We start from the raw sequence: 20,699 nt of genomic DNA on the forward strand, positions 1-20,699 counted from the left end.
CCACCTCACACCTGTTAGAATGGCTATCATGAAAAAGACAAGAAATCAAAGTGTTGGTAAAGCTGTGGAGATAAGGGAACCCTCATGCACTGTTGGTGGGAAGGTTAATTGATGCAGCGACTATGGAAAACAGCAGAAAGTTCCCCTCCCAAAATTAAAAATAGAACTACCATATGATCCAACAACCCCACTTCTTGATAGTTATCTAAAGGAAATAAAATCAGGATCTTCACTGCAGTATTATTCACAATAGCTAAGATATAGAAACAACCTAAGTATCCAATTATGAATGAATGGATAAAGAAGGTGTGGGGTGTGTGTGTGTGTGTGTGTGTGTGTGTGTGTGTGTGTGTATAGATCTATCTATAAAATGGAATATTATTTAGCCATGAGAAAAAAGGAAATCCTGCCATTTGTGACAACATGGATGAAACTTGAGGGCATTATGCTAAGTGAAATAAGTCAGAGAGAGAAACACAAATACTGTATAATATAACTTATACACAGAATCTAAAAAAGGTGAACTCACAGAAACAGAGAGTAGAATGGTGGTTGCCAGAGACTGGGAGTTGGGGGAAATGGGCAGTTACCGGTCAAAGGGTACAAACTTCCAGTTATAAGATGAATAAGTTTTGGGGATCCAAGGTAGCAAAGTGATTATAGATAACAAATTGTATTATATACTTGAAAGTTGGAAGAGAGTAAATCTTAAATGTTCTCACCACAAGAAAGAAATGGTAATTATGTGAGATGATGGAGGTTAACAACCCTACTGTGATAATAATTTCACAATATATAAGTTCAAATCAACACACTGTACACCTTAAACTTACACAATGTTACATGTTAAATACATCCCAATAAAGCTGGAAAAATGTGGTATACACATGCAATGGAGTAGAATTCAGCCTTGCAAAAGAAGGGAATTCTGACACATGCTAAAACAAGGATGAACACTGAAGGCATTATGCTAAGTGAAATAGACCAGTTACAGAAGGATAAATATTGTATACCTGATATGAGGTACCTAAAGTAGTAAAATTCATAAGATAAACAGTAGAATGACGGTTGCCACAGGATGAGGAAAGGAGGGAATGCGGTTAATTGTTTACGTATAATGCCATTTAACTATATACTTAAAAGTGGTTGGAATAGTAAATTTTACATTATGTGCCTGTTACCACAATAAAAAATAAACAAACTAGGCTTCCTAGGTAGGAATAGGATTCTGCCTGATGGTTAACATTGCGTTCTCTTGGATGGCAAACATAATCTTTTGTATACTCCTCAAGATCTAGCCAAGATATTTTAGGAACTGTCTTTCCAAAAAGGATTTGAGATGACTTACAATAAAGGATAGGGCCAAGGCCAAAGTAAAGTCAGGAATAAAAAAAGAGCGAGCAAAATAAATTCATTGTAATAAAAGTTAATAAACATAGTTAATAACATTGAACACCATATTTGACTCTGGATTTGCAGATAGATATTGCAAAAAGAAAAAGTGTGCCAGTAACAGAATTATTGCCTCTGACAAATACACCTTTCATTTCTGTTCTGTGAAAGTAGATCTGGGCCCTTTAAATATTTTTCCTTTGTCAGCTACCATGATCTTAGGCTCTGCAGGAGAGGGTGCTGGAGAGACATCACAGGAGGAAAGGGCTGTTCAGTTCTAGCGGGCTTGTTGGGAGCAGTGTGTGAGGCTTCCCTGTTGTGGGCTTCTGGAGCACAGACGGCTTCTGCACCAGGCTCCTCCAGCGTGAAAGGTTTCCCCAGCACCTGGATCCGGAAGCACATGCAGCTTCCCCAGTGCCTGACAGCTGCAGTATAAGGTGGCCAGCAGCTTCCCCTGGCACCCATCTTGGGTGGTTTTGTAGCAGGAGCGCTTCCAGTTAGTCTCTTCCCTGTGAATAGTTTCTTTAGCACTCCAAAGGTAGATTTTTGCCAAGATCCAGAGGGCAGATTTCCAGCAAGTTCTGCCAGCATAGTAGCATAAACACTTCTCTAAGAGCCATGGTTGTGTCCTCTTCAACACAGCCTAGATCTCAGCCCTGGGGGGTGGGAAGGTAGAGTGCTTCATCTCAGCCCTAAGGCTATTCCTTAAATCTGCTATTCCTATATTCTTTAGAATTCACTTTACTTCCTAGTAGCCTAACTATAGTTAGTAATTCTTTATACTAAACTTACCCCATTCAAATTAATTGTTTTCTCCCTTGTGACTGAGCTCAGACTGATACAGAATTGGTATCAGGCATGATTCCATGAAGTAAGAATGGGATTGGTTTGGTTGAGCTTTTGGGCTTGAGCTCACTGCTGAGCTCTTTACCAACTGAAGAGGGACGCTATCAATCCATGGTCTTCAGTGGCATCAAAACTAAACTATCACTGTGGCTGAACACAATGAAGTGCCACCTAAAGCACATGTCTTGGGAACCCAGGTGGCTGCTGCACCTGACCTAACGGCAGTAATGATGACTATAAAACCTGTGATGTGGGATGGATCCTTCTGAGTGCTCCTGCATGCTTACAAAGAGAAAATGACAGACTTGGGCCCATTAACTCTCAAAGTGAAGCACAGTATGAGAACCAGAGCATGTCCATGAGAGCCCTGAAAAAAATCTCTTACTTCTGAAAATCAAACATACATTTTAAATTAAATTAATTCTCAGTCAAGTGTCTCAAAAGTTATATCACTGATCGGTTAAAAAACAGGATTCTGAGACTTAGAGTGGGGACATCTGGTTGAACTCAGATGAAACTGACTATTTTGAATCCCCATGTCACTCTGAGCCTCCTTGTACCAGTAGGAGTAGCTCACCCTCCACAAACCAGCCTTCCTCTACTTGAAAGTCCTGTGATAATTTCAAGTATAGAGTATACATCTCTTAGTACTTCTATGCCCAATGGTATAAAGTTACCAGAAAACTACAGCAGCCAAAAAAGGCAGGATGACTGAGGACACAGACGCTTGGGAAATGTAGGTTTGGGTCACACCACCAAGTAAAGAATCCCAACCAGGTGAGATTCTTGCTGATGACAGAGAAAATAAGGAAGAAAGACACTATAGCTATGAATTACAGTCTGTGACCAAATACAGAAACAAGGACTAGTAGCTTTGCATATTTTCTATTTGCTTGTTATATGTATATATTTATCTGTATCTACTAACCATTTTCTTTTTTTCCGTCCTTCCCATTTTTATTTTATATAGCAGTCAACTTTACAATTTAATCTTTATATAAGAGAATATTCAGTATGACTGACAATTTATGAAGTAATTAATATAGCCAGTGATGAATACAATGACTCTTGGGACTGTTCATCTGTTCATTCTGGGGAAAAGGTGAAAACTTCTTCTTTTGTTAGAATAGCTGTATCTTGTTAGGTAGAAATATAGCTGTACTGTTGTTGGACGGCAGTTGAAACGTGTGTAGAAAGGTGTATACAGAATCCAAGTAGTCAAAAATACGGACTGTTCCAATAATCAATTATTGCTTCTCAGATCTAAATTCACTGTTTTTGTAAGCTCTGTGAAAATGGATTTGGGCCATTTAAATATATTCCCTTCTGACAGTTGTCATGATGTTAAGCTTTGTTCATAGAGGATGCTGAAGAGACAGTGCAGGAGGAAAAGGGCTTTGTTTCTGATCCTGGTTGAGAAGCCTTGACAGGCTTCTGCGGCATGCATAGCTTTCTCCAGCACCAGACTCCTGCAATGTGCACAGCTTCTCCAGCGTCTAGCTCTTGCAATGCACGTGGCCAGTAGCTTCCTCCAGCACCCACCTTGGACAGTTCTTTTGTAGAGGGTTTCCAGTTAGACATCACCCTACAGGGCTGATTTTCAGCAAGTTCTGCCACCCCGGTATCACAGCGACTTCTCAGCTATTCAGTGAGCCACAGCTATGCCATCTCCATCAAGGTATGGATCCCAGCCCTGGAGCAGAGTGTGAACTCTTCCTTAGGTGATCCTGGGTGGTAGCTGTTCCTTATGTGTACTTTTCCTATATTCTTTAGAATGATCTTTATTTGTTATTAAACAATCACTTTTTACTCTAATCCCCTGTTACAGTTCATAACTCTTTATATTAAACTTTCCCATCAGGAGATAGGAAATGGAAAGTAAGAGCCTATTATTTGTCCCTTCTGTCTCATGAATAACTGTAGCTATAATCATGAATCTCCTCCAATTCCCTATGTACTTCTCAAGGCAGACTCTGCAAGAACTTATCTGTGCTACACATAAACAAAAAGAAGGGATACTATTTACAGGAAGATCCACTTGGGTAGGTTATTCCAGGCTAACTATGCTTTAATACATGTTTGTGTCAATGGGTTCCTTATTCCTTTCTGAAGACTATCTGCATATTTGCAGTGCTAATAAATACCTGAAATTTCAATATATGTAAAAATAATTCATTGCCTTGGTACTGACATATATTTAAGGTGATCTGGGATCACTTATAAGCAACAAGAGCAAGAGAGACGATTTTATAGCCACTGCTATGAAAATCCATAAATATCTGTCTATAACTTAGTACAATATTTATTCAAATGTTAGTCTAAGTGTCAGGAAGACAACTAGATGGCCTAAACAGCCCAACTGGAATATATCTAGTTTTAAATACATCTAGTTTTAAAGATTTTGTCAGCACAAAATCTAGTTTCTAAAGAATAAAACATAATTTAGTTTTTAAAGAATCAATACCTACAACAACAAATGATTTAATACTGATTTTGAATGACCACTGAATCCAGATTTGCTAGATGATTACCACTTGGTTGACTGATAATTTGAATGTATCTTTGAATATATCCATTTACTGAGAGCTTACCATGGCATCAAATATTTTGCTAAGTGATTTAACACAATCTCACAATAACCCATGAGGTAAATTTTGTTATTCCCATTTCATAGATGAGGACCTGAAGATTAAAGAGGTTAAGTGAACTATCCAAGGTCACATAGTCTAAAAGAATCAATCTAACTCAAAAGCCTATGCGCTTACCTCACGTACTTATCTTCCTAAGGCCTACACCTTAGTGTTAATGAGGTACTCTGTAAATATATAAAGACTTTCCTAGGGGTCCACGGGCATGGAGAGTCTTAAGAGACTCAATTTCAATTAACTATCTTATGTAATCTTTCCTCAAAGGAATCTGCCTAACAATGCACCTGCAGTCACAGTATCCAGCTGGCTCTCCTGTTCCCACATTCCTTTTTATACTCACCGTTTTTCCACTTTATAAATAAAAGCATACTTCTTCCCCATTCAAAGGGGTAATCTGAAATACTGGGGTCAAACTGAACTATAATGACTGATAACAGATCTTTGTAGATGGCTTCCCATTTTCTACTTTCAAAAAAAATAGAAGGAGGATCTAAACAACTTGCCAAGTTTTTGTGATTTTGGTAAATATCTCAGAAGAATTCAGTGACAATGGTATGATAAACTCCTTCCATCCCTACCAATTTACTTATTTGAATAAGGTTTTTCAACCTACATTCATAAAGATAAAAATCAGAAATAAAGTTGATGCTGAATTATGCCTCATTCTAGGAATAAAATTCACTCACAAAGTAATTAGGAAGGAAAAAAAGCTTCTCTCTCATTAAGAGATGCATTTCTAGTAAAATTTTTACTTTATGTTTAAGTAATTATTTACCAAACTTTATAACAGTTTGTTTTTGATCAATAGACACAACAAACAATTTTAACTCAATCTAAACCAATTTTTTTTACATTTAAATTCCTGAACATATTTTTATTGCAAAAGTGATATAATAGGGTAAATAATATTACTTAGGATTTATGCCAAAAAATTTTAGATGTCAACCTAAAGATGTGCAAAGGAATACTTTTTTTTTTTCCCAAGATTTCTTTGGGAGTGAGTAAAAAGCTTTAAAATCATTTTTTCAAACAGTTAAATATCTTAAATATTTTGCCCTCATATCTGAGACAGAGATATGAAGCAAATGTTTATTGCCAATATATTCACCAGTATCTACTACCTGAAAAGAAAGATCAGCCTAGTACTGGAAAAATAACAGAAATGAAAACAACCACTGCCAGAAAGAGACAGGGCTGCTGAGAAAAAAAACAAATCAAAGCACTCAGTTTGTCTTATTACTTGTTTTTGCTTTATTTAAAGAATGTTAGTGTTAAATTTAAAAGGAAAAGTCCTAAATTATAAATTATTTGTTTCATTTTTCAAAATGAATAAGTGCATGGTAGAAAAATAAAGATTTCTAGAGAGTGGTAGGAAGAAGGAACTGTACTGATTCTCTAGGAGAGAAGCATGTCTCAATCAGATTCAAATAAAATAAAGCTGAGCACTAAATCTGAAGAAGCTGTTATGCTGTGGGGAAGGGGAGACATTTAATGCTATTAATCTGAAACAGAAGGATAGATGGGTAAGAACCACTGAGAGTGGCAGTGCCACTGGGTTCCGGAGAGCAGGAGGCAACAATGTGGAGACTCTATGTTCCCTGGACCTACTACATTCTTTCCTTCCTCTTGTCTTGTCCACTCTGCTAATGCCTTCACCTAGCATGACCTCGCATGACCAGTCTCTCTCGCTCTTTTTTCAAGATGCCAATCAAATGTCACAGTTCCCATTAGTAATAAATAATAAAACTTTTAATTTTCAAAACTTTTTTATAAAGACATCTCCATATTGTAGGAATCATAAACCACTAGCATAATAATGGAAACAAACTATTTAAGCAGTGTGAAACCAGACTCTAATATTGATGTATATTCCATGTGGTCACTTAAAATGTCTTTAACTCAAGGAAGTTAGTGATCCTTAATCTTTATATATTCTATTCCTGATGCAGGTTATCATGCTGTGCCACTGTTTCCCATGTGTCAGAATTTGGCAAGGCAAGTTATAGAATCTAGGAAAAGTCCTAAGTGTATTATCCTGTCTCACGATATTCTGACTTTTCTTCTAGTACATAGTATTTTTCTTTTTCTTCTCCCAGCTTTATTGAGATATAACTGACATACAGCACCATGTAAGTTTAACATATACAGCATAATGATGTGACTTACATACACCATGAAATGATTACCCCAATAAGGTTAGTGAGCACCCATCGTCTCAATATAGATGCAAAATTAAAGAAATAGAAAAAAAGTTATTTCCTTGTGATGAGAACTCTTAGGATTTACTCTCTTAACAATTTTCATATATAATATACAGAAGTGTTAATTACATTTATCATGTTGCACATTATATCCCTAGTACTTATTTATCTTATAACTGAAAGTTTATGCCTTTTGACTGCCTTCATCCAATTCCCCCTCCCCCCAACCCCCCGCCTCTAGTAATCACAAATCTGATCTCTTTTCCTGAGTTTGTTTTTGAAGTATAATTGACCTACCACACTGTATTAGTTCGTTACACTACATAGTGGTTTGATGTTTCTATACATTTCAAAATGATCACCATGATACATAGTATTTCTGCTATGGTCACTTTGAGAAAAACATACACTATAATGCATAATTGACAGCAATGATCTCCATGGAAGATTACACACACTGAAAAAAGTGATGCCAATGCAGAGCTAACTTTTGTGTGCACCTGTGCATGCGTATGTGTACCTGTGCATGCGTATGTGTGTGTAGATAAATAGGTCTGGATCTCTCTACCTAATACCTAATTTATAAATCTAAACTGGGCTTTCTAATCTCAAAACATTTCAAGATAAAATGGTATTATAGTGTTCCTGAAAGTTCCATCTTTCATTTTTGTTCTCTCACTTTTGACTCATTCACGTTATTACTGTTCCTCTACTTTGGAAATCACTGTGGAAATAGTGATTTAAAGAAAGACTTCTTACAACAAAATCCACTAGTGTAGTGGAAGTTCCCAAACATGAAAATGCCTTGGGCTTTTGACCATAGGCAAATACAATCATGAACAAGTTTTTGTGTTTTGGTCAAATAAAGCAAAGAAGGCAAGACAAACAGGCACCAAATGTGCCACATTTATTAACCTGTGTATGTGTGTGGGGATGAGAGGGAATAACTTTTCTAACTACATTAAGCAGCTAGATAGATTTAGAAGCCATAAGAACCAAAAAAGGGAAGTGATTTGTAATATATCTTTAGAGATCTTTAACTGCATTTAACAAATATACCTGTCTGTGTGTGTATAAAATATTCAGATTCACAGACCTGTACACAGTAATTCTATAGAGGAAGAACATTTTCTAAATGCAAGCAAAACAAACACTTTACATTCTGTAGTAAAAACTGGAAAATATTGTGGTTTTAGGCAAATTGGCAGGATGTCAAGTACAATTTCTATACACATACTGAATCACAATTCAGTAATTGTTATTAAATTGATAAGAAAATTATTCACCTTTTCTTAAAAGCAGTTAAAGAAACCTTTAGTTTTTATCACTTGGCATCCCACCAACCTACATATGGGTACCAGAGCACTAAAATAAGCACGGCAATACCTCCATAGCCTGGGCTAAGCGTTCTTCTAGTGCCATGTAAGTGAGGAACTGAGGATCCACGTAAGAAATAGCTTCAGCAACTCCTAGTCCATCTGCAAAGCCGTCAAACAGGCTGGAAAAAAAGTACAACCGTGATTTGGGAAGCCTTTATAGTGAAGACATAATTATATTAGCATACTGACAAGCCAATAAAGATGCTACAAGCAGAAAACCTTAAAATACTTTAATATAAATCTCATGGGGTGAGGGGCAGGAAGAACCCAACAGAAAAGTTAAATGCTAAGCATAAGGAGTTAAGATACCATTCCCATTCCCAATAGGCTGCCACACTCACTGCACAAAGTTTGTAAGAAAATTCTCTCTGTTTCTAGTTCAAGCTCTGGGAACTGTTTATGGCTGGGATAACGGTAGTACTTTTTCCCTCCTAATTCTTTACTGTATCTTTCCTCTTTTAGTTTCCAATCTAAATTTAGGTGAGAACATGTTAAGAATACTGCATTTATTTTAATTCTATCATTGGTCAAAGCCTCTTTTTCTTCTCTTACCTTGTACTGCTTAATTACTTCAGGCTTAAGAAAATTGTATTTTCTCAAGTTTATCTCATTAATCTCTCTTCTATTCTTCTAAAAACAAGGGCTCCTCCCTTATTATTCAGTTTGAAAAAGATTTAGCTCCTAACTGCTCATTTTTATTATTATTATTTTTTTCTGAAGGGTTGTAAGCCCCTTGAAGAAAAATATTATGTCTTAATCTGGTCCTTATCTTCTTCCTCCATGCCTACATATATACGGATTCCTCCTTTTTCTCTAGTCTTGGAAATACTAAGTATTTCAAGATTCAGAAAACGTAAGTATATCCTCAGTCCTCTTCTTTCTAAATCTTGTTCCCTTGGCAATTACATTCAAGTCCACCCCTTCAATTATCCTTTCTACAGATAATTCCTAAACCTCTATCTAATTCCAAAATCCCTCTTGAGTTCTTGAGCTACATTTTTAGTTTTCTGTGGGGCACTTTACCTCAATGAACTCCTACCACCTCAAATCCCAGATCTCCAAAACTGAGCTTATTTTGTCTACCTAAAGGAAAACTTCTGTTGACTTCCGCATTTCTATCAGAAACTGAGTATCATAGTCAGAAAAATCCAGTTACACATGCTAGCTCAAAATAGTTATGATGTCAATCTTTGTGCCACCATTAAAATTACAAATCTATTGCCCAGAGATACAGAAGTATTCCTATGAAGAATATATTAAAGCTTAGTAGTATCTAGAAATCAGCAGACATCACATGGTACAAAGGAACAGACATTTTCATACAATCACAGATTTTAGAATTAGAATTAAAACTAAGATTACTGAATAAACCTCCTCTGCAATACTAGAACTCATTCATCTATCAGTGAAATGTAGTGCAAAGAGGAAGAGTCTTGGAGTCAGATAGGAATTTAATGTCACATTTAACTGAGTCATAGTTAAACAGTATGAAAATATTATTTAACTGTTACTGTTTCTTTATCTGTAAAAAAAAATTAAATGAGTAGATGCCCACAGGTGCCTTGCACAGAGATGGCACCAGAGTAGGCATTCAAGAAACAGAAGAACCATTTCCTCCATGCGGAAAACTTATCGCTTTCTAAGTAGGAGCATGCAGTATGGGAGAGCCCTAATAGAAGTTTGAAACTTATGTGAAGTAAGTGCTCTAGTTCTGCCTGCTGAAGCAACACAAACTATGCCCACTTTCCCTTTGCAGAAAACTCCTTCAAATGATTGGAGTCAACTATCCCCCAATAATTCTTTTCTTCTCTGGGCTAAATAAATCTAGACACTCAGAGCATGGTATTTGGTTGTAATTTGGTAACTTAAGAATAATCAGCTAATATTAAAAATTCTAGTATCATTCATTTGGTAAACACCATGGTCATAACTGTCTCAGACAACAATCACCAAGGACACTAAAACTAGTAGATGGAAGCTTGGTAGTTTGAAAGGAAACAGGTTATCTTCCCACTAGACGCTTACATAAAGCTAAAAATGGCAACTGTACAGTGATGAAATCTGAAAGATAAAACCTTTACCAAGTGATCAGAATTAACATCATCAGTAATGGGACAATTCGACACCATGTGCCTTCTGATATGAACTGAGAAGAACAGAACATTGTTTCTATGATATTCCTACTAAAAATGTGTAACTCGAATCTAATTATGACACTGGACAAAACCAACCTGAGGGACATTCTACAAAATAAATGGCCTGTACTTTTAAAAATGTCAAAGTTATAAAAGACCAAGAAGACTGAGGAAATATTCCAGATTAAAAGAAACTAAAGAAACATGTTAACTAACATGGTGGTCTTGGATTGGCCCAAAAAAAATTTCTCTAATGGCATTAGTGGGACAATTATAGACATTTGAATAGGTCTGTAGATTAGATAATGGTACTGTATCAGTGTTAATTTCCTCATTTTGACAATTTTATTATGCTATGTAAGAAAATATCCTTGTTTTTATGAAATTCATTCTAGGCTATTTATGAGTAAAGAGGCATCATGTTTGCAACTTACACATAAATGCGTCAGGAAAAAAATATCATGAATATAAAGAAAGGAAAGAAAGAATGGGAACACAAATGTGGTAAATGTTAACATTTAGGGAATCTTAGAGATATATGGGAATTTTCTGTACTACTTTTGCTATTTTTCTGTAAGTCTGAAATAATTTCAAAAGAGTTTAAAAATTCTATTATTAAAGCATGGTTATATCCGCAAAGAATTAATTTCTCACAATCTTATTAGGTTAATTATTACAACCCTGATTTCTTATTAGGTTAATAATTATTAAAAAAATAATAATTATAACCCCAATTTCTAACCAAGAGAAAGCTTAAGTTGTTATCAAAGAATAAATAAATGGTACATTTGGGATATGTCTAAATCCAAAATCCATGTTTTCTCCACATCAACTCCTACCACACCAATCTATGAAATATTCTCTGGTTATTCTACAATATTTCTGTGACTTAATCAAAACAAATAAACAAGCAAACTTTTGATAGAGGACTTTTTCCATTTTCCTTTAAGCTAAAATAAAAAAACCAAAGGGCTTTAATTTTTTTCCTAAGCAGTGGCAAAACTGAAAAGAAAGTGTGTCAAATTTTGTCTTTAGATAAGAATTGCTGCTGTTTGTCATGGCTTTTCCTTTTAGTTGTCAAAATGACATGCTATTTTAATATGAAAATCAAACCACATTTTCACCTTATCAACACTTAGCTATTACCACATAAACTGAAAAGAGTACCACAAAAGCAAATAAGGAGGTGTTGCCATATCTAGACAAAATTCAGAACAGTAACCTTCAAAAATTTTGTCTTAAAATCAATGCTAAATTGTTTCCCATATTAAAAAAAAAAAGTACTTTGAAGCTCCCCAAATTTTGGAACAATCAGCAATGTCTCTAAAATCTTAATACAACAGCCATATCCAGAAAGATCATCAATGAATCAGAAGTTTTCAAATTTAAGCTAAATTTTGTTCAATAAAGACCTCGATTATACCTTCAAATTTTTATGTGAGGGCTTCCCTGGTGGCACAGTGGTTAAGAATCCGCCTGCCAATGCAGGGGACACGGGTTCGAGCCCTGGTCCGGGAAGATCCCACATGCCGTGGAGCAACTAAGCCCTTGCGCCACAACTACTGACCCTGCACTCTCCGCATGCCTACAGCCCGTGCTCCGCAACTAGAGAAGCCACTGCAATGAGAAGCCTGCATGCCACAACGAAGAGTAGCCCCCGCTTGCCACAACTAGAGAAAAGCCCGTGCGCAGCAACGAAGACCCAACGCAGCCAAGAATAAATAAATAAAATAAATTAAGAAAAAAAAAAAAAGCTGATGGGACCAATGGACTGCAAAAACAAGTGGAGAAAAAAAAATTTTTTATGTGAAACCTGTTTTGAAAGTTATTTAGAAATATATCCAATACATCGAGATCTTAAAAAATATCACACATATCAGTAATGTCACCTCTTGTTAATCTGTCCTAAAGAAATAAACTGAAGTACAGATCAAGTTTTATAGGGGGGGAGTTTGCTGCACTATTTCAATGGGGAAATAATTAAATTTTAGTGCATCTATAGGATGCCCGGCCTACAAAAAAGCACCTATATAATGGAGCTGTAAAAATTATATTCATAAAATTTCAAAAATGTGCAAAAGAACAAAATTCCTCATGTAAAACCATAACTGCCTCCCAACACACATAGATGACACTAAATAGGCAATTCTGTCACCTGCTGAGCAATGTAATGACTTTGTATAATGTCATCAGAGAAGACATCAGAATTAACAAGGAGTTCAGTAACAGGGGAATGGGCAGACATAAAAGAGGGAAGAAATGAAGGGGGTGTCAAGATCACCAAGACTAGGACTAGGTGAAGCCACTGATTTTCCACAATGTTTGGGAAGACAGAAAATAGGTTTTGGAGGAGAATATTTAGGATGGAATTACAAATTGTTTGTGTGGCTGTGAGGAAACCCCACTTCTACTTCCACAACATGGTCAATAAGAGTCTGCTCTGAACATATAATTTTTTTCTTCCCCTGGGGAGTGAGAAAAGAAAACGGTAAGGAGGAATTCACGGAGATGCTGAGTTTCATGTCTGGAACAATTTGGAGAAGTACAAAGAAGTAACTAAACACTCAGAAAGAGAAAGTGAAGACACAAAGCAGGCCTTAAAAACATAAGTTCTAGAAACCTGCAGGGTTACCAGGGGTATGAATGAGTTTTTCTTACCTTTATTTTTCTAAATTCTCTGTAATGGAATTTTAACTGGAGAAACAAGACAAATTCTTAAAAATATATCTGTGCAGAGATGAAAACAAGAGTAGTACCAAGTCATGATTTTTCCAGAAGAAGTAACAAAAAGGGATTAGTTGGAACATTCCCTCTACATCTCAATAATTAGCGGCTTCCAGAGGGTTACTGCACACTTGAAAAATAAGTCCAAGTTTATAAACCAAAACAGTTAAATTCTGATCATTATATCATGAGCCATAACAATTCTATAATCCATTTAATTTATATGTTACTTTTATTTGAAGCTCACTGTTCTTTGTCAGCATAAAGTAAATTTAATACATTCAACATCTCTGGGAAGGTACGATTATATTTTCCATATTTTGCATATGGAGAAGGAAAACTATAGTCTTATGATTCAATCACAGGTTTTGAAATTCTTCAGGTAGTATTCATCATGGACTTTTTATTTTTAAAGGATTACACTAAGTGTTATATTAAGGAGATTGGGATACATGACATGTATTTGTTGTATAAAAAATTTTTTTTTAAAAAGCCAAATTTAAAAGTCGGAAACCTCAAACCATTAAGTGTATAAATAACTAGGATGTAAGGTGAGCTTCCATAGAGCTAACGGTCAAAGAAGGAAGAGGTCACTGACTGGAGTAAGAAAGAAGTTCACGTAGGAAGCGACATCTGAAATGAGCTTTGAGGGAGAGGAAGACTGACAGATGAGAAAACAGGTATTTCTTAGCTGACTGTCAGAGATTCAGTTTTCATAATTCAGAATCAAAAACAAATTCTACTCAATGATCAATTAAAGACGGTAATCACACTGTGCTACATACCTCCAGTCTACATCCAAGTCCTCACTCACACTGGAGTCATCCTCAAGGTTATTGTTACCATCCAACATGAAAGCTTCTGGCTGTGCAAATTCGTTGGCAGGCTCATTTCCTTCATCACTGCTGCTTTCATTGACTTCATTGTACTGCAACCAAGGAATTTCTCCTTCTTCCAAGGATGTCTGTTCCCTAATGCAAACATTTTAATGGAAGAAAAAATATTATTTTTAAAATACATCATAAATATTTTCTTTAAAGAGTTCTATTTAGTGCAAGTAGATACTTTATTCTTTGAGTTCTAAATTCTTGGTACTTAGATGATTCTAAAAATCTGTTTTCTTTAAAATGTAAAATTATTTAAAAGGGAAGCAAATTTGTTATAGGGTCATATGTATATAGAAATAGCTCCTAATTACATAATAACCTATTTATTTGATATACATATTATCTATGTTCCTGTATTTCCTCTTTTGGAGGAGAAAAATAAGAAAAACTCATCCTAGACAATCTGAATCTTTAAGCCCTGATCTTGAGCCCTGATCTTCACAGTTAAAATAAAACCTAAGTGCTCAGCCCAGCCTACAAACCTCTACATAATACATGCTTTCTCCTCAGCCCTCTTTTCCAACTCTTCCTATGTTCCTCACCACTCTTCCCCCATCCCGCATTTACTATACTCCTACTATTCTTTCTTCTCTTGGAGCACATGGAGGTCATTCACCTTGGGGCCATTTCCTCTACCTGAAATGTACTTTCACCAGAGTTTCTGCACAGCCTCCTTCCTTGGTTTTCAGAGTAAATGTCACTTCTTTCAGGGAAGCCTGTCTTGACCACTCATTTTAAGTAGACCACCAGTCACTGACTATATGTCATTCTTCTTGTTTTCATTACAGAACTTACTTTTACTTATCATTTTCTTATTTGTTTACTGTTAGTCATTCTCCCACTAGAAAATAAGCTCACAGAAACAGGGACAGAGAAATCAATAAAGAAAATAAGAAAGATGAAAGAAGTATTTCAAAACTATAAGGAAAAGGATCACTCGATAAATGATATTGAGACAACTGGGTATCCACCTGGAGGGAGTTAAATCTCTATGTCATTATTTAGCCTTAAATAAATTCCAGATCTACTTTTAAAAAATGCATGTCCATCCTCAACACCACTAAACAAAAAAAGTACTAGAAGAATCAGGAGAGATATTTTTACAAAAATCTCAGTGTCATTTTAAACATTATGCAAAACCTTGAAGCCAAAGATAAACAGATTGTTAAATTTCACAACATACACATTAAAGAAAACACTTACAGAAAAGTAAAAACACCAAAAATCTGGATACAAAGACCAAATTGAGAAATATTAATAATTATAATATATAAGAAAAAAAAGGTATTTCAAGGCTGCAATGACCATTTATAAATAAATTATACTGGTAGGATTTTCTTTTTCATTTTATTTAACAAAAAAATACCTTTTACTATATCAAAAGGAGGTTAAATATTATAGTCTTGGTAAAGTTTAATTTTAGTTTGGGTTTTAAGATGAGAAATAATGTTATACAACAATTTATGTATTTCAACTTGAAGAACAACTCTAATTAGAATTCTATTCATTCTAATGTGCAAATTTAACTTGAAGGATAAAAATACTTATGAAAGAGATGCAGATAATGCCCACATACAAGAATCAACACATTTTAAATACAAAGAAACAGTATCTCTTTGTATAGCTAAATTCATAAATGTTTCTTTAATTTCAGATCCTAAACTACACTTCAGAATAACACATTTATAAGATTTAGTCTCGTAAAATCAGAGAAATTAGCATAACAAAATGTGCTTGTTTTGTTAAATTTTTAATGTCTAATACATAAAGATAGTAGATGCTTTCTTTTTGTGCATAATAATTAGGTCCAATGAAAAATTAAGCCTCAAATGGTTTTAAAATACAAAATCAAACTAAAAATTCCTAAGCAGCACATCTCTCTTCACACCTTTATGAGAGTACTTGCCACATTGTACTGTAACTCTTCTGGTGACTCACTTGTCTTCTCCTAGACTGGGAACCTCTCAAGGGCATACAATGTTGTCTCTCATCATTGTAGCCTCACTTCCTGTAACAAGTGCTTGACACATCATAGGTACTCTCTCTCTCTCTGTGTTGCAAATGTAATAATAAATCCTTGAAAAATAATCTTTTAAAAGTCGAATAATTTAGAGATTAAGCCCAGAATAGTCTTTGGAAATGCCTGTTATTTCTAATGTTATTTCTAAATACATTTCTGTTTCCTATTATACAGCCATCAAAATGACTCTGTTACTCTGTACTTCAGATACATAACATAAAACTCAAATAGATTGGTAAAAATGATTCAGTGTAAGAAATAAACAGTAATGTATGAGTTTTTTTAAATTCAAAGAAGAAAACTAAAATAAGAAATAATTCTGAATCAATAAACAATAATGTCATTAATACTCTTTTACTATATAAACAATTCTTGGCTACATATTTTGCTTAAACATTTGATTGTCTTTCACGACTCATTATAACACAGTTACAGAAACAGAAAATAAGTGCTGTGTAGCATATGCTTTCAACATGTTACATAAAGTTCATTCACCATTTAACACAAAACTTATCAGGCTAGAAGAGTAGCCATGTGCTGGGCCAGAGTTGGCTTGATAGTATAACAAAAGGAATTTTGATCTTTTAAAAAAAAAAAATAAAAGAGATTCTGAACAATAGGGTCAAAAGTATCTTTTATTTTGTGTAGCTAACAAGAGAAACAAATATCCCCATGGGAATGTAAGTATATAATGTAAGTTTAGATGCTTAAAAAATCTTGAAAACATTTCAGCAATCTCTGTTTTCTTCCTCCCTATATATATATACACATATGCCCATACCACACACACACCATATGTAACACATTCACAAAAATTTAGACCTCCAAGTCCCTTTCTTCATTTTGGTAATTCAAAAATCAACAAAATGTCATTACAATGTTACACAGTAATTTATGAGACTTAAAAAGACATATTATCTAATCATACCTCCAAATGGTCAAGTCTAAAAAAGTAACCCAGTAGATGGAAGATGCAGAAGCCCTACCGCCACTACGACCAACGTCACAAGTATTTCACCTGGGAAGGGAAATTGCCAATCTGTTCTTTCCTTTTGAGCAATTTCAGCACAGTTTGGAGGAAATGAATGCTGCTGCCGTAACAGGAAGACAAAAATGCCCCATCAGGTATCTGCACAACCTACTTCCAGTGAAAATCCTAGAAGACCACCCACATGATATTCTCTTAATTACAGGCTATACTGTTACTTCAAAGCTTCAGATAAATAGACTGCTGCTCCCTTTATGATTTATGCTTCATGATTGAAGATCTCTATTCTTCAATAACAGAAACTAAATTTAATAACATTACTGGAATAGCAATATTAAAAGTATTAAGATATACCAATAAACTAATACTATTGGGTATCTTAAAGAAATTTTCATTAAAAAGTTTTAAAATATGCTATTATATAATCTTGCATCATAAAATTTCCTGAGAAATGAAGAAAATGAAAGGCAGACAAATCAACTTAAATCCCTGAAAACACTAACTACTCTGATTTTACAAATCTGAGTGGCTTCCTTTAGCTAATAAAATCAGCAATTTGAGTATCCATTAAAAACAGCACAGAATATTAAATCTTCAGGTTAATACCAACATTTTAAAGGGCTAAGGCTTTCATAAAATAATATAGCTATATTATAAGAAATTTATTTTATAAAATTCTGGAGAGCATAATAAACATTCCTAGTTAAATGGTATTTAACTAACCGGTTTTCATTTTATAACTCAAGACACACATACATTTAAGTACTTGCTAAGCTTTAGATATAAGCTCTTTTTTTTTTTTTTTTTTAAATTACACTATACTAGGTCTGCTTTATTTATTTATTAATGGCTGTGTTGGGTCTTCGTTTCTGTGCAAGGGCTTTCTCTAGTTGTGGCAAGCAGGGGCCACTCTTCATCGCGGTGCGCGGGGCCTCTCACTATCGCGGCCTCTCCCGTTGCGGAGCACAGGCTCCAGACGCGCAGGCTCAGTAATTGTGGCTCACGGGCCTAGTTGCTCCGCGGCATGTGGGATCCTCCCAGACCAGGGCTCGAACCCGTGTCCCCTGCACTGGCAGGCAGATTCTCAACCACTGCGCCACCAGGGAAGCCCTAAGCTCATTTTTAATAATTCTAATTGTATAGCAAATGTTTAAGATTTCTAATCCCTATCGTGGAGGTAAAGTACAGAGGAAAGTAAATGAAATTTGCTTAAGAGTTAAAAAAGCCTAAAGGGAATTACAGCTTACAAAATCAAGGGTACACTGTTGCAAATCCTTTGCATGGATTCCATGGCATCCAGTTGCAAAGATGGATTCCCAGCACTTAATTTGAAGAATTGTTTCTTTATTCTAATATATTTAGCATTGATTAATAGAAAAATTTTATTATTAAATTTTTACTAAAAAATGTTAAGAGTATTCACGTTAAAAGTTTGTAAAGTCACCAGAACAGCTGGAAAAGCCTAAAGAAAAATACAAAAGTGTGATGTCTCGAATTTAACTTTAAATTCAAAAACATAAATCTCAAATGGACACTTAATACTGTCCAGCAATTACTAAGTGTCTACCTAGGAAGTTTGTTGCCTGGTTCTCTGAAAGCCCATTTCCCACCTTTTTTTTCTTAAATTTCACCTTCCTATCCTCCCCATCTCTCAACATCTAGTAACAATGAGAATACTGAAGTCACTCGAGACTCATCTTTTCTTCCCAGCAGCAAATCTACAGACTCACCTACACTTGTACCTACCTGTTACTTTCCCACTAGTTACAATGGAGGAGTCTCTGCTCCTATAGACCCTCTCCCTGAGCTCTGGATCCCTTCTCATCTTCTCATCTTCTCAAGAACTTTATCTTTGCTATAATTACCAGTTAGTTACTTTCTTCTTGAACATTCTACAAGCAAACAATCATGCTTGTAGGTTTTTAGGGGTGAGAACAACACTTTTCTAGGCCCCAAATCCACCTGTAATCCCTCCACTTTAGTAAAGATTTGGGTATCTCCATTTTCTCACCTTCAATTCCCTTTATTTTTTAATTCCTTTTTTTTCAAATGCAAAATATATACAATCTATTTTAGTTATAAAGCATACTATACTGAACATTCATAAACCCACCACCTAAGCCAGGAACTAGAATATTACCACTGACTAGCATATACCTTGTTTTCTACACTTTTCCTATCCCCTTGGCCTGACCACAGAGCAAAGTACTATCTTGTTGATGCTGTTGTCATTCCACTGCCTTTTTCTTTTTTTTAATATTTATTCATTATTTTTGGCTGCGTCAGGTCTTGGTTGCAGCACGCGGGATCTTTTGTTGTGGCACATGGGCTCTCTAGTTGTGGTGTGCTGGGTTAGCTGCCCCGTGGCATGTGGGATCCTAGTTCCCCAACCAGGGATTGAACCGGCGTCCCCTGCATTGCAAGGAGGATTCTTAACCACTGGACCACCAGGGAAGTCCCTCTATTGCTATTTTTCTTTTTCAATTTTTAAAAATATTTATTATTATTATTTTTTAAATTTTTGGCTGCGTTGGGTCTTCGTTGCTGTGCACGCGGGCTTTCTCTAGTTGCAGTGAGCAGGGGCCACTCTTCATTGCAGTGCACGGGCTTCTCATTGTGGTGGCTTCTCTTGTTGCGGAGCAGGGGCTTCAGGCGTGAGGGCCTCAACAGTTGTGGCACGTGGGCTCAGTAGTTGTGGCTCGCTGGCTCTAGAGCGCAGGCTCAGCAGTTGCAGCACACGGGCCCAGCTGCTCCACGGCTCATGGGATCCTCCCGGACCAGGGATTGAACCCGTGTCCCCTGCACTGGTAGGCGGATTCTTAACCACTGTGCCACCAGGGAAGCCCCACCTCCATTGCTTTTTGAAAGATGTTTTCACTATTTTTGCATACTTAAACAAGATATTTACTACTGCTTGTTTTTAAGCTTTATGAAATAGGTATCATACACATTTTCCCAGGAATGCTTGTTCTCACTCAACATTCTACCTGTAAGGTTCATCCATGTTTTTGCACATAGCTGTGGCTCATTCATTACCATTGCTGTGTAATACTCCATGTACGAATAATGCCACTAATTTTTCTCTTATTAATTCTTGGGTAATATCCACCTCAACAAGCAGTGTGTAAGAATTGATTTATATCCTCCAAAACACCTGACATTGTCATATTTCTTAATATTTGCTAATCTGATGGGTGGGCAAAAGATGATACCTCCTTGTAATCTTAATGTACACTCCCCTGATTACTAATGATCTAAGTAAGCATCTTTTGATATTTTTATTCACCATTAATATTTCCTCTTCATTGAATTACCTGCTCAATGTTTTGATGATTTTGCAATCAGACTGTCAGTTTTTCTTACTGATGTCTAGGAGTTCTTTATACATTCTGCACATTAAGACTTTATACTATAAATATATTTTCCTAGTTTGGTTCTTTCCTTTTCGGTGTCTCTTCCTTTACATCTTCTTTTATTTT

At 35.6% G+C, this 20,699-nt stretch overlaps 1 protein-coding gene across 2 annotated transcripts in view; it reads right to left on the reverse strand.

Moving 5' to 3' along the window:
* PJA2 (praja ring finger ubiquitin ligase 2) overlaps positions 1-20,699 on the reverse strand; it is a 365,369-nt gene that overhangs the window by 11,321 nt on the left and 333,349 nt on the right. For both annotated transcript variants that reach the window (XM_059916871.1, XM_059916870.1), the window contains 2 exons: positions 14,111-14,296; positions 8,474-8,585 (listed from right to left, as the gene is read on the reverse strand). In XM_059916871.1, coding sequence (XP_059772854.1) covers positions 8,474-8,585; positions 14,111-14,296 — 298 coding nt within the window. The remainder of the gene's footprint in view (positions 1-8,473; positions 8,586-14,110; positions 14,297-20,699) is intronic.

The sequence above is a fragment of the Balaenoptera ricei genome, chromosome 3 (genome assembly GCF_028023285.1).
Source record: "Balaenoptera ricei isolate mBalRic1 chromosome 3, mBalRic1.hap2, whole genome shotgun sequence".
Classification (NCBI taxonomy): Eukaryota; Metazoa; Chordata; class Mammalia; order Artiodactyla; family Balaenopteridae; genus Balaenoptera; species Balaenoptera ricei.